This window comes from Haliaeetus albicilla, chromosome 4, assembly GCF_947461875.1.
Source record: "Haliaeetus albicilla chromosome 4, bHalAlb1.1, whole genome shotgun sequence".
NCBI lineage: Eukaryota > Metazoa > Chordata > Aves > Accipitriformes > Accipitridae > Haliaeetus > Haliaeetus albicilla.
In genome coordinates this window covers 27,007,317-27,024,716 of record NC_091486.1, presented here as the reverse complement: position 1 = coordinate 27,024,716, position 17,400 = coordinate 27,007,317, and the positions used below count along the sequence as shown (strand labels likewise).

General features: G+C 36.4%; 1 protein-coding gene across 1 annotated transcript in view; it reads left to right on the top strand.

Moving 5' to 3' along the window:
- Window positions 1–1,999: 1,999 nt before the first annotated feature.
- The window catches only part of TTN (titin), a 245,450-nt gene continuing 230,049 nt past the window's right edge, over window positions 2,000–17,400 (top strand). Inside the window, exons 1-12 of the mRNA XM_069781541.1 lie at window positions 2,000–2,234; window positions 4,383–4,486; window positions 8,017–8,220; window positions 8,943–9,230; window positions 9,984–10,072; window positions 10,163–10,407; window positions 12,142–12,427; window positions 12,665–12,817; window positions 13,300–13,419; window positions 14,452–14,589; window positions 15,417–15,554; window positions 16,030–16,167. Of these exons, the coding sequence (XP_069637642.1) occupies window positions 4,396–4,486; window positions 8,017–8,220; window positions 8,943–9,230; window positions 9,984–10,072; window positions 10,163–10,407; window positions 12,142–12,427; window positions 12,665–12,817; window positions 13,300–13,419; window positions 14,452–14,589; window positions 15,417–15,554; window positions 16,030–16,167 (1,890 nt within the window). The 5' untranslated portion in view covers window positions 2,000–2,234; window positions 4,383–4,395. The remainder of the gene's footprint in view (window positions 2,235–4,382; window positions 4,487–8,016; window positions 8,221–8,942; window positions 9,231–9,983; window positions 10,073–10,162; window positions 10,408–12,141; window positions 12,428–12,664; window positions 12,818–13,299; window positions 13,420–14,451; window positions 14,590–15,416; window positions 15,555–16,029; window positions 16,168–17,400) is intronic.

The following is a 17,400-nucleotide window of genomic DNA, read 5'->3' as shown; positions in this document are numbered from 1 at the left end:
CAACAAAAGGAAGTAACTTATTTTAAAAATATAATATATTTGGTTTATATATTTGAATGCAGCAAATTTTTTTCCTTGTAACTTTTTATTATTGTCATTAATTGTTGTTGATTTGACTGAAATAGAAAAATTTGAACTTCTGATCATCTCATAACTTCAAAAGTGACAATTTGCACATTTCTGTCATTTAGAAATTATCATATGTTCACAAACTTTTTCATTGTTTATTTGACTTGGGCATCGTCATTAAGCTGACTGCATTTATTATTACACTAGAGGGATACTAGCCTGTGTTCTTTCTCCAAGTTTGATTTTTCACTAAGTATGTAAGTGTTAAACTACAGAGAAAAATGGCCATCTGCTAATTTAGCAAGTGTCTATTTATAATCAGAAATTAGATACCCTTTACACAGATTTTTTTGGACATTTTGTGTCTTTTAGTAGACCCTAACTTGTCCTCTCCACTAATGCGTAGAGTTGCATCTGTTATCATACTAATTGTTATATAGAGAGATTAGGCTCTCTGACATCTATTTGCAACAGTAAGTTAAACATGAGCCACAGTACTCTGACTTTCAACCTCTGTGGGAGTCCAGATAGTACCAGTGTAGAGAGTATTACTCCAGTTTCTGTTGCTGTTGTTACTGCTGCATGCCAAGAGTAGCCATAAAGATCAAATTTATAAAGTTATGAGATCCCAGCAATATGTCCTTTCTTGTTTCTGTCAGATCTGCAAACTATAGTATAATACCCCCTTGCAGGAATCACAGAAGTGGCATTCTTTCTCCTTGGCATTTTATGGAGCTCCTACTGGACATTTCTTTCAGGTTGTTTTCACACATAAGTGCAGCTCATAGTACAAAATTCCAGGCTGCGTTTACTTCTCTAGGTATCCTCTGGGAGATCCTTTTCAATGTGGGTCTTGGTAACAGCAGACTGAAGTCCTCCATTTACCAAAACAGCTAAGCATATGCTTGACTTTAAGCACATAAGTATGAGCCAGTTATGTGCTTAAAGAGTGTGCTAGATAAGTGTTATATATATCCCACTTCATAGGGAAGGAAAAGGTTTTTTGAATAAGAAGGCAAAAATGGAAACAGGCAGATGTGGTGGTGTGGCAAAACACCTCCCATTCCAGCTATAGATGAGAGTAGTCTTCTAACTCTGACCTCTGTTTCGGAGGCAACCAATCTAATGGTACAATTAGCTGCATAGTGACGAAGCTGGGCTAGTGGAAGTTCACCAGCTAATATGCTATTGAATGGATGATTAATTCTGTGGTCTGCACAAGGCCTCCACAGGTCTAGAAAAAAGCCATTAGACTTAAAATCTGCTATTTTAGAAATTAAAGTAGTTGTCTGTGTTATTTCACAGAATTTATATTTCTACACTTTGTATGCTATTGTTTATTAAGCTTAACTGCTTGGAACATCCAACAGAAAAACTGTGAAGGAAACAAAAAACCCCAGAGTGCCAAATCTATATATTACCAAACACAATCTTAGAATTCAAAGTTACAGAAAAAGATAATTTAAACAGTGTATTCTAACAGTGTGCAGCTACATGTCTGAGCTCAGCTTACTTATTTACTTGGTGATTGACAGATGCATTTGGTAGCTTCTTGGATGTTTTATCATGAAAGAAAGTAAAGCTGAATCTCGCTGACATGACTACTTCTGATTTGTCTGTATCCTCTGCTAAAAGGTTTCTTTATTACTTTCTTCATCTTGTGCTTATGACTTAGGAAATTTGCAACGGCTTCTAAACTGCACATTATAAATGAAATCTAATTATAAATCAAAATCTTTGGAACAGATGATGTTTCCTCAGTGAATCCCTTTTGTGCTTCCAAAATTAGTGTTGTCAATCAAACCAACATGTGGTGTATGGTTACACAGAGTGGATCCCCTCTCACAAGATACTTTCTTTTAGGAAACCAATCAGAACTGGCACTGACATGATGAGGCAGACCTGTCAGCAGAGCTGGGGTATATAAAGCAAAACAACTATGTTAGCACTTCTGAGCAGTCGTGCATTCCCCGCCTCGCCTCGGGTGTAGGGATTGCAAAAAAACAAAACTACACTGTCAAGACTGTGTAGTTTTGTTTTTATGATTAGAGGCTCTACAATTCTCATGCTGGGATTGTCTAAAAAAATCTTACTCTGGATAAGGACGTCGTTCAAGAAGATTTCGTTGGGCTTAGCCCACTCTTACAGGCACTTTGAGAGATCAGGTTAGTAACATGTTTCTGCTGGTGTAATAAGTATTTTATCAGTCATTAATTATCCTGATATGATCTATTATTTATTAATTTCTTACAGGGGTATAGGTTTCAGAGTATAGACATGGAATACTTAAATTCTCTGGCAAGATTATGTCTTAAATTTCTGGGAGTAAGTTTTGATAACACTCAGCAAAAGGTTTTTCCAGTATATTCATTGTTAAAGACTATATAAATTAAGATTTGAAGTGCATGGAAACTTCAAAACTCCTTTCTGTTGGGAGTGTTCAAGGTTATGCTACTGAGAGATAAACCGAGAAGCTCCAAGAATAGCTCTGATAAAATGCATATGGTATCAGCTAAGCGCTGATGACTTTTTAAGGGAATCAGCTGCTAAGGTATCAATTACATGGCAGCTCTGGAACACTTGTCTGCTGTCATTCATAGCTGGGAAGGTTATTTCTGGAACATGACATTTCAGATGCATACTTTCAATTCTAATTATACAAAAAGCCTTATAAGATGAGATCTTCATCACTAAAATTTGCCTAGACAATGAAATCTATAAACTTTGTGTGAACTCAGTGACAATTCTACTTAATTAAATAATTTCCAATCTATTCTCAAATCAGGAAATTACATATATATAAGCTTTTATAATGTTTAATTATATTGTAAGATTATTTCCATGTATTTTAGCTGAGCTTCAAAACATAACTGAAGTAGATCTTGGTGAAATACATGAGACAGATATTTGTCTTCATCTTCCTTTCAGAGAACTAGTATTGTGTTTGGATGAAACATTGGTCATTTCTTTCTAGTTTGAACTCATTTCTCCCCCACCCTCGAAGCTGAAAATCTTTGATAACAGGCTGTTCCTCTGTCAAGCTGGAACAAGTATCCAGATAACCTGTAAAGGCAATAAAAAGCAGCTCAAAATCCCAATACAATATTCAGTTCTGCCCTTATGCACTTATTGTATGTAGGCATCAGGCACTGATTTCAGTGAAGGAACTCATGTCATGAAGAATTTTCACCCCTTTGAAATGCGGCATAAATTTGGCTCTTAAAAAACCTTTACTTTCTCAATTTTTAAGTTAAGCCTGGGACTGTCACAAAATCAGGCACAAAAGGCAAAGTAAATGCGTGATTGAGATTGACTTGAAAAGATTATGGGGTTAACCCTTGTTTGGTAAGACATGATACGCTCTCAGGGGAATTTTTTAGTGAGAAAAATTGTAGCTTCAATAGATGTATGACACTATTAAGAAGATACTAGCTACATTTTAAAAACCTGCATAATTCAACATCAGTAAATAAATATGTTTATGCAAATATAAAATACTCCAGATACAGAAGCTTTTCTAGTGGCAGTGTGCTATTTCAAAGTAGGATCTTGTAGCATAGGAAGAGAAAACAAACTACTTTTCTTTCAGATTTCACATGGATCTGCAGTTGTTCAAACCATCAGCGTCAGTGGCTACCTTATATCCTAGCTCACATTTCGAAGGTGGCTGTCTTCCCATATTCAAAATTCCACTGAGATACTCTCTAAGAAAGAGCAGAATTTTATCTGTGTCTTTAATGCCAACATGCTTCTCCGTAAAATGAAATTATTCACTACACAGACTGCTTTTAAAAGAGACCCTCTTGGCATTTTTTTAATTATTAAAAGCCAAATAGATTGTAGACCTTCACAATTTTTTCAGTTGCTGCTTAGTGACCTAGTTGTCTTCCTGCTGGAGAATGCACTTTGCACTAACAAAACATTTTCAAATCATTCCAAAGAATTTTTACATGGAGATTATTTTCTCTTTTGGTAAAGGAGGTTAATGACAAATAGAGGCTAGATGACCTGCACAAGGTCATGCAATGGGTAAAGCAGAGCTTTGTCTCCTGCTGCGTACTTGTAATGCCAAATCACAGCTTCACTAAATGTAACAGTTTCACATCCAACTCAGCCAAGTGTGCCCTAAGAGTAATTTGCTATACAAATTTGTCAAAACCTACAGTCTTCACAATTCACCAGGTTAATGTGATTTAAAACTGAGAAGAGTAAATTGTCATGAAAATAACTGCAAATATTCCTAAAATCTAGCAAGAAGGATGTATAATAACAATTTCACCATTGATATCTAATTATGTTTTTGTTGCTTTCAGAGTGCCTGTAAAGATGACGACAAAAGCACCAACATTTACACAGCCATTACAAAGTGTTGTGGCACTGGAGGGTAGTGCCGCAACCTTTGAGGCTCATATTAGTGGTAAGGTTTTGATTCATTCTTGCAAGATTGGTTTGTTGGGTTTTTTGGGGGTTTTGTTTTTGTTTTGTTTTGTTTTGTTTTTCTGATCTGAATGGGTAAAGATCAGTGCTGAAATGTGACTACATATCCACATCATATGGTACTGATCAGCACTGTGAGGTGCTGTCAGATATCCAAAAACATACCTCATAAAGTTACAAGGCTTCCCAGGCAATAGCCAATCATCCTGCCAATGAGACTGGTGTCTAATTCTCATGTATGCTAGAATCATCAAAACTGGGGGGGAAATAGCATTAAAAGTGTATACATAAAAATACATCCTGTGTTAATAAGGGAACTCCATATGGGTGCAGAAAGAGTAATCTTGTTTGGATGATGATCAGAGAGAATGAGGAGTCAAGGTGCAAAAGGCAAGGCATATGCTAGTTCTTCATTGACCTAGTGCTAAGCCTTACTCTGGCTAAGCTGTATTTCTACCTTTTGTGCCCTTGATTTTACTGAATTCCAGAGTTCTGGCAGGGGGGTTAAAAGCACAAAATCTAGGTCCATGTGGCCACTGAAAAGGGTAGGAAACCCTAGTTTGCTGGATAGTAGATGTGTATGGTGATCCTGATGGTAGTACAAGGCTGGATTAACATAATTTAAGTTGTTGATGCAATTTAAAGTTGCCACATAAGTTTAAAGGGTACTTCGTTTTGCTGGTCTGCACACTATTAAAACACTGTCTGGAGCAAAACTGCATGCAAACCCCCAAGATAACTTGACCAGATAACCAACACCCTGTTCCAAGAGTGCCTCTGACCTCAGCAGTGACTAATGAGAAATGGCATGTGTTCCTACTGGTGGAATTATATTGTCTTACAGGCATTAGCAATGTGATGATCCACATACCGTAAAACACTACCCAGATGCTCTGTGACAGGTGCAAACACATGATCTGTCCCAACTATAAAGATCTCTGACATCTATGGTCCGCTGTCATTCATCCCTTGGTCTCTTTGGATAATACTGGCCCACTCAAGGTGTTTGAACATGTCCTGTAGTCTACATCCATGACATTTTTTCATGCCTTATTCAGTTATTTGGCCCTCTACTCTTCAGTTAATTGCCCTGACCTTCTCTTGTTGTCTGTACACTGTAAAATTTCTGTGAAAAGTTTCTTTCCATTGATGATTACTATACTTATTATTCTTACAAATACATAAATATATTATCAGAACTTAGGATGCTAATATTATGGCTCAATGTGTGATTTTGGCTATTTTCATTTGTGTGATATCATGGGAGGGAAACTTGATTTCTTACTAAGAGGAGATACAGCAGTTTTTCTAATACCATATACCATATTTGTATTTTAGTCCCAAACATCATTTGAGGCAATGTCCTGTTAGCTTTTATTCACATTGTGAGATTCTGGAATATCTTTCCTGCCCCAGAAGTATCCACCAAGGTGGAAAGATCTGACAGTGGCTTGGCACTTCATTTTTCTAATGCAGAAAAAATATGAAAGTTTTGTTTCTTGAACTAATTGCATAAATAATGGGCTACACAGCTTTATTCTGCTGCATTGTCTGCCCTTCCTATCTGTCATGAATTATCATGAATTTGAAATTCAGACTTTCTCTTTATCTCTGATAACACTGCCCTTTTACATACAAGTCAAGTATTAATACAGAGCTACAATTTGAACATGAAGAGCCCAGTTAATCTAAGAGTACCAAGAAGCGCTTAGCAACCACCTAAGATGCAATTTTGCAGTCTGTAAACTAGAACAAATGAATTGTATTGTGGTATCAGACCGTGAGTTAAATGCCACGTTACAAAGGCTTGGTATCAGAAAAAAAATGCCCAGTACCTCTCCCTGCGCTCAGAAAGCGCAGAGCACACAGACCCCACGGTTAAAAGCAGTAAATGCCAGAGCAGCTAGGACATCATCATAGGGGGAGCTCTACTGGGTGAGCAGTGACTGAGGGGACACGAGACAGCACGTCACTGTCAAGAAAGTCTGCAGTGCTGCTGGCATTAGAACTGTGTCCAGCCTCATGTCTCCACAGTACTGATCAAGTATTGAATTTGTTCATAAGGAACTAGCCTGTACTCCACTTAACCTTCTTTGAACTGGTATTTTCAGGTGTTACCCAATGCAAGACAGCCTTTACACTCTGCATATTGTTGAAAGCAGCACACAGGTTGTACACAGGTTGGCAGTTCCTGTCACTTACATCATTGTCAGGACAATTTCATTGAATTCAACTACTTAAGCAGTGAAGTTGAGGCACTTGAGGTTAATTTTCTTCTTTTTGGCAATAAAGCTCAAAAAGCCTCAAGGACAGTTTTAAAATGAAAAAGAATGTCCTAATAATTAATATTCAAATCACAGTGTAATTTGACACATATAAAAGTAAGTCCCTACTCCACAGAGTCCACGCAAAAATATCTATAATCTGAGGTAGATCTTACGTTTTAGTCCCCAGCTCTGTGGCATGGGACTAGCAGAGTGCTCGTAAATTTGTGAAGTTGAGTTTCTTTTAATATGAATTTGGGCTCAGATTTTCAAAATGGCATCTAACTCTGCATCCCCTGAACATACCAGTTTGAGATATCAAAATAGACTCCATTTTTAAAAATGTAGGCCTTGTTCAGCCTATCACACAAACCCCCATGTTTGCTAATCATCGTATGATGCTGCACCAAGAAAATAAAATATTTTGGCAACATTTCGGCAACATTTCAAGAAATTCACTATTGACAACATGATTTTTGGCTGCCTAGCTTAAAAGATTTTGAAACTCATTTGCGCAAATGTTGAAGACATGTAGCCCTGGATTAAGTCAGTGGGATCTGCTGGATACTCTATGTTTATGGTGATAAAACCCAAGTTGTCCTCTACCAATAGTACAAAATTGAATTATACCAGCCCCATCAGGGCTGTTTGCTAACTTCCACCTGTGAAATTAACAATGTTTAGATGTACTTTTACCCTTTTGATTTCTAATCCTCTCTAAAACTGGCCACATTCTCTTTCTCTGTGTGTGTTTCTATTTTACATATATCTAAAAATCAGTTTTTCAACTATAAGTAAAATGTAAAACTGTCCTAACCAAGTCTGGTGTAACTGCAGACAATTCCAAACTATTGGACTGGATAGTTTTGTTAGCAATAAGCCATAGTACTTAGATACTAGCAAATAAATAAATAAATAAATACCTCACACGCACTAATTCATCCCCCTCATAATTTTGATGAGCTTTTATTCCTCAACAGGATTGCCAAACACTACAGTCCACTCATTATTGAAGTGATTTCCTAAGTGCCATAGCCTATGCAGTTGTCCTACTGCTCTGTGTATTTTAAAGACCTTTCTAAAAAAAATTCCTTTACCACTCTATTACTGGATGTATAAACATACATCTGTGCCTATGCCGTTACACTCCACTATAACTGTGTATACATGAGTGAGTATTATGGTAATTTGGACATCTGGCATTTCATAGCATTTTAATCTCCTTTTGGTCTTCCTTTTTCTTTAGGTTTCCCAGTTCCTGAGGTGAGCTGGTATCGGGATGGCCAGGTTCTTTCTGCTGCAACTCTGCCCGGTGTGCAGATCTCGTTTAGTGATGGCCGCGCTAAACTGGTGATCCCCACCGTGACAGAAGCAAACAGTGGAAGATACACCGTACAAGCCACCAATGGATCTGGGCAAGCAACTAGTACTGCTGAGCTACTTGTCACAGGTATCAAGCAGCTAAAGAAAGGCACCTCCCTCTGCTAGCAATGTGAGAAAGAGAGCAATAGCAGAAGTGTCACAGATAATGAAAAAAGTGTGGATTTGAAGTACATGATCGACAAAGAAATAGCAAACCAAATTCCTTTTCCTAAAGCAGTCTAGAATTCAGCATATATTTTCACCAGTAATTTCTAACAGTGCCCTTTACACCTTAAGTGTATAAAGTTTATCTTGATTTTATAAATTCTTAATCACAATTACAAACTTCTGGCTTAGCCCTGTGTACTTCTCATGTGATCTGTCACACTGGCTGCATTCAGACTACACATAAAAGAAAGGATAAAGTTCTGCAGGATGGAGCCCTTAATGATATTTAATGATATAAATGATATTTAACACAACAACTCACATAAAGGGCCATACACAAGAGACCGCGCTTTTACTACCTGTGGTTATAATCAATGTATCTCTAATTCTAGAAATATTTGCAATCATGGGTATAATCAGAAATATCATACATTTTAAACACATGGAAAAAGTTAAGGGTGTTTGCATTTTGGCAAGTCAACTCTTAATGTTTTGAATGGTTGAGGGGGTAGTATTATCTGTCAGTAGCATGTGAAGAAGAAATAGACCTTGTGCACTTCTAGTAATGAAAATATCTAGCCCTTACAGTTCTTTTTAACAGACATTACTGCTTTTCTATTTATTTCTTCAATAAAACTGCAGCTGGAACAGCACCACCAAACTTCTCACAACGACTACAGAGCATGACTGCAAGGCAGGGAAGTCAAGTTCGACTTGACGTGAGAGTGACTGGAATCCCTACACCTGTGGTGAAGTTCTATCGGGATGGAGTAGAAATCCAAAGCTCCCCCGATTTTCAAATTTTACAAGAAGGAGACCTTTACAGCCTAATAATTGCAGAAGCATATCCTGAAGACTCCGGTACCTATTCAGTAAATGCCACAAATAACGTAGGACGTGCTACTTCAACAGCTGAATTGCTAATTCAAGGTAATGGTGTTGAAGTTGCAAGCCATGAAAATGAGAGAGCATTCATTGTTGTAATGGTAAAATATGCACCACTTCATCAAAGTTATATCAATAAGTTCACTTACAACTTCTTTCTCACAAGTTATTAACTTGCTGTGAAAAAGCAGTGTCTTTGGTGAAATTTGCCAAAGATTTTTGTCTGAGAATTTAAAAGGACTTTTTCTTCAGAATGGGTCTTCTTTAAACTGAGGATACAATAGACAGAAAAAAGTGTTGGATACTTTCAGTTGTTCTCATTTTGTTTTGTAGATGTCTCAAAGTTATATTTGTAAGCTGGCTTTGATAGAATAGATATATTAGACTGCATAACTGTACATGGTCTTGTAAATGAGCCTGGTAAGGATGAAGGCAGTTCTTAGAGAACTGTAGCAGTGAATCATTCTACCCAGAGGAGTCTTGCTTGGATTTCACCTCAGTCAGGCTTCCAGACTGTGTAGTCATTTGAGATCCAGGACTGATTCTGAAGAATCTACAATAAATGTGTTTTGTTTTGGGTTTTTTTGTAATGACATGGTAATACAGAAATAGTATTTCAACTGTTTACACAATTATCTGTCTATAGATACTGCAAGAAAAACAGATGGTTGCTTAATTCTTTCTCTGTTGTTTATATATATTTGTGTATAATTGCAACTGACCATTCATTTATTTCTGCAACTGCTTATTGTTTGCTGCCATATGCAATTCTTCTGACCATGTTTTCTCTTCCAAAAGGCGAGGAAGAAGCCGTTCCTGCTAAAAAGACAAAGACAATTGTTTCGACTGCTCAGATTTCACAAACAAGACAAGCCAGAATTGAAAAGGTATATTTTTCAAAAACAACGCAGGTAAGGCTAGAATGTGGATGATTACTTCTACAGTATCTCTGACTTGTTTTCTTGATTTCATTGTAGAAGACTGAAGCCCACTTTGATGCCAGATCACTTACAAGTGTTGAAATGGTCATAGAAGGTGCGACAGCACAACAGCTCCCACACAAAGCACCTCCACGAATGCCTCCTAGACCTACATCAAAATCACCAACCCCACCAATAATTGCTGCAAAAGCACAAATGGCACGACAGCAATCACCATCACCTGTTAGACAATCACCATCACCTGTAAGACATGTCAGAGCACCAACACCCTCACCAGTCAGGTAAACTTATTATTCTTCCGAACCAGATTGCTTTTTGAATCACTTTCACACATAGCAGTAATGCTGTAGAACAAAAGCCTAGTATAAAATGGAAGAATGCACTGACTTAATACTGATTCTATTCTGACAGTGAGCTATAATGTGCTATATTTGCCACCACTATAGAAGTACACGTCTCTTACGTAAATTTTCTGTCCCATTTGGAAGAAAATCCTTTCGAGAATAAATTCCATTTGATTGTTCTACATACAGCTGAAGGTAGCACTCAAAGCTCCACATTCATGATGAAAGAGAAGAAAACAGTAGAGCAGTTGGCCCTGATGATTTTAGATAGAGAAAAGAGCAAAGACCCTCTGATGGGTGGCAAACAGAATGGAAGGATATGTAAAAAAACGGGAACTTGTGTTCTATGTGTGTGCTAGTAATGAATGCAGAAATAATGTTTTGAAGGTAGGCAAGGTAAATGTCCTTATGGAAAAATTAAGCTTCGCTCTGCTGCATAAAGGGTCTTGAGAGAGAAAGTGAGTCCTTTGAAGAGCAGAGCTCGTGGTCTGGGAGACCCCAGGAGTTCTGTGCTGAGAGGCAGGTAAAGAGAAAATTGCTTTGGAAGTCCTACAGTTTCAGCACCCTGAAGCACCAACATCATGGAAGGAATGTCTCCAAACTGAGTGCTCAAAAGTGCCCCATTTAAATTGCCAGAGCTAGGTATGCTGGTGAATTTTGCCCCATTGAGAATAACTTGCAAGGACAGGAAGAAATGGATTGATAGTAACTAGCAATAACTCCATAGATGAAAGAATAATTCAATAGTGCCATCTAGAGTGCATATAGAACTAGAAGTTTGTACTGCCCTGTTAGTCAAACCACTTTTATACATACAACACATTAGAAAATGAATCTAAAAATTAATATGATGCTGCTGCCCCCTACTGCTGCAATTTGTTAATGTTATCTGGGAAATACAGCTGAAAAAAATTCCTCTCAAAGAAAATCTAAGTTAGAAAGCCCATTAAAGCATTTTGAAAAGTGCTTTAAAACTAAGTGCTAGGAATGGGATTGAATTTCTGGAATATCAATATTTAGAAACTAGCACTTTCCAAGTGGCTACCAATTATTATGGCTGAGATTTCCAAAAGTAAGTATGGGAAAAAATATAGGCCCTGATCAGAAGCTGTCCTGGAGTCTGAACACATGTATGGATGATACATGGAAATGAGATATGCTGCAGGAGCAGATACAGTTACTTTATTGCTAGGTGGCTGCAATGTGATATTTTTACAAAGAGCAGTTACACTAATCATTTTGTCTATCTACAGAGACTGGACCACAAATGTAATAGGTAATGCTCACAGCCTGTAAGCCTTTTATATTATTCCTATTAGAAGAATTAAGATAGAGCAAATGGAAACTAACAATGTATTTTTATATTTTAAATATATGTGCCTGAGTGAAACGCCCTTTGTCATTTGCCCTTATTTCTTTTTGGAAATCTAACTAAGCTACCACAAAGACGTGTTACAGTTAAGAGTGTGACAAAAACACACATCAGGCATGTTAAAAACACGTAAGTATGATTTACAAGTAGAACACCTCAAAAACTTTTAAAAAATCAATCTACAAAGTACTGAAGATACCCTGAATGGAGAGTGAATTCAAGCTCAGGCTGAAGTTGTTTATGTAGTTGTCGTTGTATGACACTACATTAATTATATTAATACTTTATTTTTTCATTAGGTCAGTTTCTCCTGCTGGAAGACTCTCCACCTCACCTATTAGACCAGTGAAATCTCCATCTCCAATCCGTAAAACACAAGTAGTGACAACAGCTGGGGCCGAAGTCCTTCCTCCTTGGAAGCAGGAAGGATATGCTGCATCCACAGAAGCCCAGATGAAGGAAACAAGAGTATCTACAAGCACTACCCAAATAAGAACTGAAGAAAGATGGGAGGGGAGATATGGGGTCCAAGAACAAGTTACCATTAGTGGTGCTGCTGCTGGTGACGTGGCTGGTGCTAGAGAGGTAAACTCTTATTTTTAGAAAGAGCATTGGTTTTGCTCTACGTGTGTACTCACCACTGCTGAATAGATCTGCTAAATGGAATCTGAGAGGCTGAAATGTGTGTGTATCTGCTGTTGAGAGAGTTCTGCTGCAAATATTTAAATGCTTCTTTGCAACATTCTGTCTCTGTACTTGTTTTGTGCTTTTTGTGAATATATGCAAAACATGAAAAAATGTCTTTTGATGTGACTAATATAGGTGAGAAAGGACAGTGAAAAAACAGCAGCTGTTGCTACGGTTGTTGCTGCTGTGGATCAAGCCATGGTGAGAGAACCAGCTCCAGGTGTTGTAGAGCAAACTGCTAAAAGGACAGCAATGACTGCAGTCCACGTTCAACCTGTTCGGGAGCAGGTAGAAATAGAACACAGACATTCTATGATTTCCCTTTTATCCCTTCATCCAACATGCAAACAAGGCATGATTCACTGTGAGGAATTAACAAGATATTACCCAGTGCACTGCAAAAGCATGCATACTTGTATAGAGCATCTGGACTGTAAAGGAATGCTCGTGGATCACTTACTCCATTGCTTTCCATCATAGCAGGATTGAAATAATTATTCTTAAACTGTTTTTAAGTTTAGGAATGCCTTCTATGAAAGTGATCCTGTATTCTCCCTTGTCATTTATTCTCTAACATTATTCTTACACTAATGAAGTTTTCCCTCTAATATCTCATTTATAATTTCCCCACTGGGAATAGAATAATTTTCCCTTAGTATTTTTCCTTCACTTGCATTCCTCTCATTTTTTCTTCTCCTCTTCTTTTGATGATCAATTTGTTAAAATGAATTTTAAGACTTTGGTTTTTTGTTTGTTGCTATAAAAATCAGATGAGAAAGGAGGCAACGGTAGTACTTACCAGTGACAAAGCCACAAAACAAACAGTAATATCGAGAACTAGAGAAGGAATCATTACTTCACAAGAACAAAGACACATCTCTCATGAAAAGGTGAATACGGATGTTACCTATGATTGTCATATCCTGCCTTGTTCAAAAAATCTAATATCTCATCAAAAAGACAAGCCTATGAACAAGACAAATGACACACCTAATATTATTTTTTCCTTTTATATATGTTCACTCTTCTAGTTTACATTGCTATCATTTGCCTATCTCTCTTTGATGATGAGTGTCTTTCCTTCTTTATTTCACTTCTATTATTAATACCTAACTGTGATAGATAAACTTGCAAAACATTAACTTAGAAAAATTTTGCTTTTTTATATATTGTATGGTGATTTACTAGATATTATTCTCAATCATTTGAAGAATTGATATGTAGGAAATACCTATTAAATTTTCAAACTTTTTTCTGATTTTGTTTCTAAGCTTGCCATTTGTAGCCTGCTTTGTTTGTTGGCAGCACAGTGGGTCAGAAAAAGGAGGAAAAACTCATTCTGCATTGAAATCAGTTTTGAAAATACTAATCAGTGATTGGAATTCAGATTATTTTAGCATATGTTTTATCAGACAAATGTGATTTAATGGAAGATCAGCTTTTATAGAGAAATGTTATATTTGTATTCTACCTGAAATGCGTAAGGAGGAAAGTGTATCTTTAAAGTACTGAGAAACAGAAATCCACCTGGGCAAAAAAATTTGCATATTTATGTGCAGATTACATCCGAACTTCTTGGCAAAATGAGTTACCTAAAACTTGTTTTTAATATCCTACGCTTTCTCAAACTGATTATGATGCAGGACAGTTTTTCTCTGATCCAATTTCTTTTATTACTGCTTTCAGTAGCAAAGCAAGCATTTGTGGAATGTTTTATTATTTTTATGCTAGATGTTTATATGTTTTACAAAAGGTCTGTTTATGTTGTTATGGCAGTTTCCAGACTAGATGATTTTGAAATCCAGAGTTTGACATTGTTCCTCCCTTTCGTTTGTATCCTCTTTTCCAAATGTATTGAAAATCACATACCTTATATTTTTAAACAATATACCATTTAAATTTCTTTATTTGTAAACATCCAGGTAAGAAAAGAACCAGAGAAAACTCCAGTACCCACAGTAATAATTGCCACAGACAAAGCCAAAGAACAAGAAAGAATATCTAGAGCTAGAGAAGAAATATCTACTAGACATGAGCAAGTGCACATTGCTCGTGAACAGGTAAATAAATGTTAGAGATGTTTAACTCATTGTTATGCTCTAATAAGCTTATAAAACCTCATTCTTCATTAAATGTGCTACGTATTTTTGCTCTGCTTCTTTATGAAGAGAAGATTACAAAATGAAGACTTTATAAAGCAAGGTATTTCAGATACAGGCCCAGCATTGCAAGTCTAGTTCTACTAACTTCATAGCAGCTCTGTCTACAGAGGAAGAGTGCAGCTGCCCTTCCTACAGATCCTTTGAGCATTATGGCTTTTATTGCCAGGGTAGTCAGAATTTCATCTGATGCTTAATGACCTTTGATTTTTGTCTGAAGGTAGATTTCTGAAGAAATATTGTAAAGGTTATCTCTCATGAGATGATATTTGCATATGGGGTTTGATTTGATGAAGTTCATATTTGTGTGAGGACTGAATGCATCTCCTAGACCATATTGTGGAACCATTGTTTGTTGGAGTAACTGATGAGATAGTTCCATCTACTGATAAGAGTAAATATTAAGTCAATAATACTCATTTTTATGCAAACAGCTTGTACAAACCATAATGATGATATATCACAATTAACTAAGAAGTGGGAATATTCTTCTCTAATTCACACACAGATTACTGCAATATGCTAATGACTTTGAATGCACTTCATTCAGCTAGCATATAAAATAGGCTGTAACTTGGCCTGTACAAAGGAATTATTCTATTTCTGAGGTGATGTTTTTCTCTCATTGATATACATTCTGAAACCTTATCCCACTTTCCCCCCAAAATGTGTAATTTTGACAACAGGCATAATTGATTATTATTATTTTTCTTTACCATAACAACTAGATAAGAAAGGAAGATATGAAACCTTCTGTACCGAAGGTAGTAATTACCACTGATAAACCTAAAGCACCGGTCATAGTATCGAAAAGTAAAGAAGGAATTGCTACCAAACAAGAACAAGTGAGCATAACCCATGAAAAGGTGAATAGCACTATTACAACCATATTTGGTTTTTTATCCTCTCTTCTTTACAAACCTTATGTATCCCTCAAAAAATACTAACTACACATTTCCAGCTCATTTTTTCTAAAATTTATTCCACTTACAAACTTTTAGAACTACTGTTAATTAGACTCTATTATTCCACCTCTTTCTCTCCTAACTGTTTTCATTAATAGGATGCCCATAATTCTCTTCTGACTGACCTTTGGAATGGACTGACTGACTCCTGAAATGCTTTTTAACTTTTTTTTTAAAATCATTACTTCTATTTAAATAGGTGTCAGGGTGTAACAATACTTATCAGTACACATATAGTACAGAGCTGTGTGCAGTGCACAAGGATCTAACCCCTTAATTCTCCTTTCCTGTTCCCATTCCAAAATGTTTTCTCATTGTTCAAATATCTTTCAAGATCATATGTAACTGAAACTTTTATTTCTGCTATAATAATTAGATTAAAAAGGAAGCTAAGAAAACTACTGTAGTTCCGAAAATAATTGGCACTGATAAAACCAAAGCACCAGTCGCAGTGTCCAGAACTAGAGAAGAAATTACAGCCAAGCAAGAACAAATTCATCTAGCTTATGATCAGGTGAATATAGCTGTTGCAGATGTGAAATGCACTGTTACAATTTGTTTTATCTGCAGACCTCACCTTTCAAGAGCTACTTGGGTACAGTAGAATGCTCTCAAATTAAGTCCTGATAAAGTACTGTTAAGTGGGATGATTGTCAAGTAACAGAGACAGTGTGGTTAAGTTTCTAGTGATAAAGAGGTTTATGTCTCACCCTGTTAGGAAATGCCACTTTTAAAACTACAGTCAGATTTGTCTGTGAAAGCCTATTCCCTACCAATGACTTTCAAGTAATGTTTACTTGTTTGAATTTCTGACTCTCTGATCTTTTTTTTCTACAAGATGATTCCTTGCAATTTTATGGTTGTCAGATGAAACATCTCTCTATTAAGGTTTGAATTGTATTGTTCTTTGTACAATACAAACTTTAACACCCATTCACCTCTGTGCAGTTTATTACTTCTGACAATCAGACACTTGTCGACACTGCTTTGTTCTGGTAGAACTGCCACAGTAGAAAAGCTTTTCTATTGTAGTACACCCATATGTGGAACAGTAGTGAAGGTGCCAACAGCTATTATTTACAGTCTATCTACTTTGTTAGAAACAGTATGGCACATTTATAAAATATTATTAAAAGAGCATAGCATATAAAACTCTCTCAGAGGAGTCAGACTGCTAAGAGATTACAGTTACTTGTTAGATGACTTAAATTTAGGGACAAATTCAAGTTCGTATAAACAATGATTTTGAAATCAGCAGTGATACTGAATAAGAGGTCCCTGTTACCTAAACACTACTTTAATAGTAAAACAAAATCTCTGTAAACAATCACATTTTGGCCTCACTGAAGTTATTTTAATTTAAGGTGATAATGATTTTAAAATCAGCATGAAATTGTCTATTAGTTTTTTTCCCATCTACAAGGCATACATTTCATATGGTCTGTTGCTACACCCAGATCAGTTATGACTAATAATAAACAGTAGTGGTAATCATCCTATTACCTACTGTTGGCTGACTGGACAGAAATGTGGACCCTGATAACATAGAAGTTGACAGTATTTATCAGTTATTAGGAACAAATAAAAGTCCTGGTACAAAAGCATTATTTCCAGTTTCTCAGAAAGCTCAGTTTTCCTTCTTTTGTAAAATCATTTAAAATAGATTAGCACTGAATTAACAGATATGCCTGTGCTAAAAATTTTTATGGGTATATTCCTTTGTAAATAAATTCACATAAGATGCTAG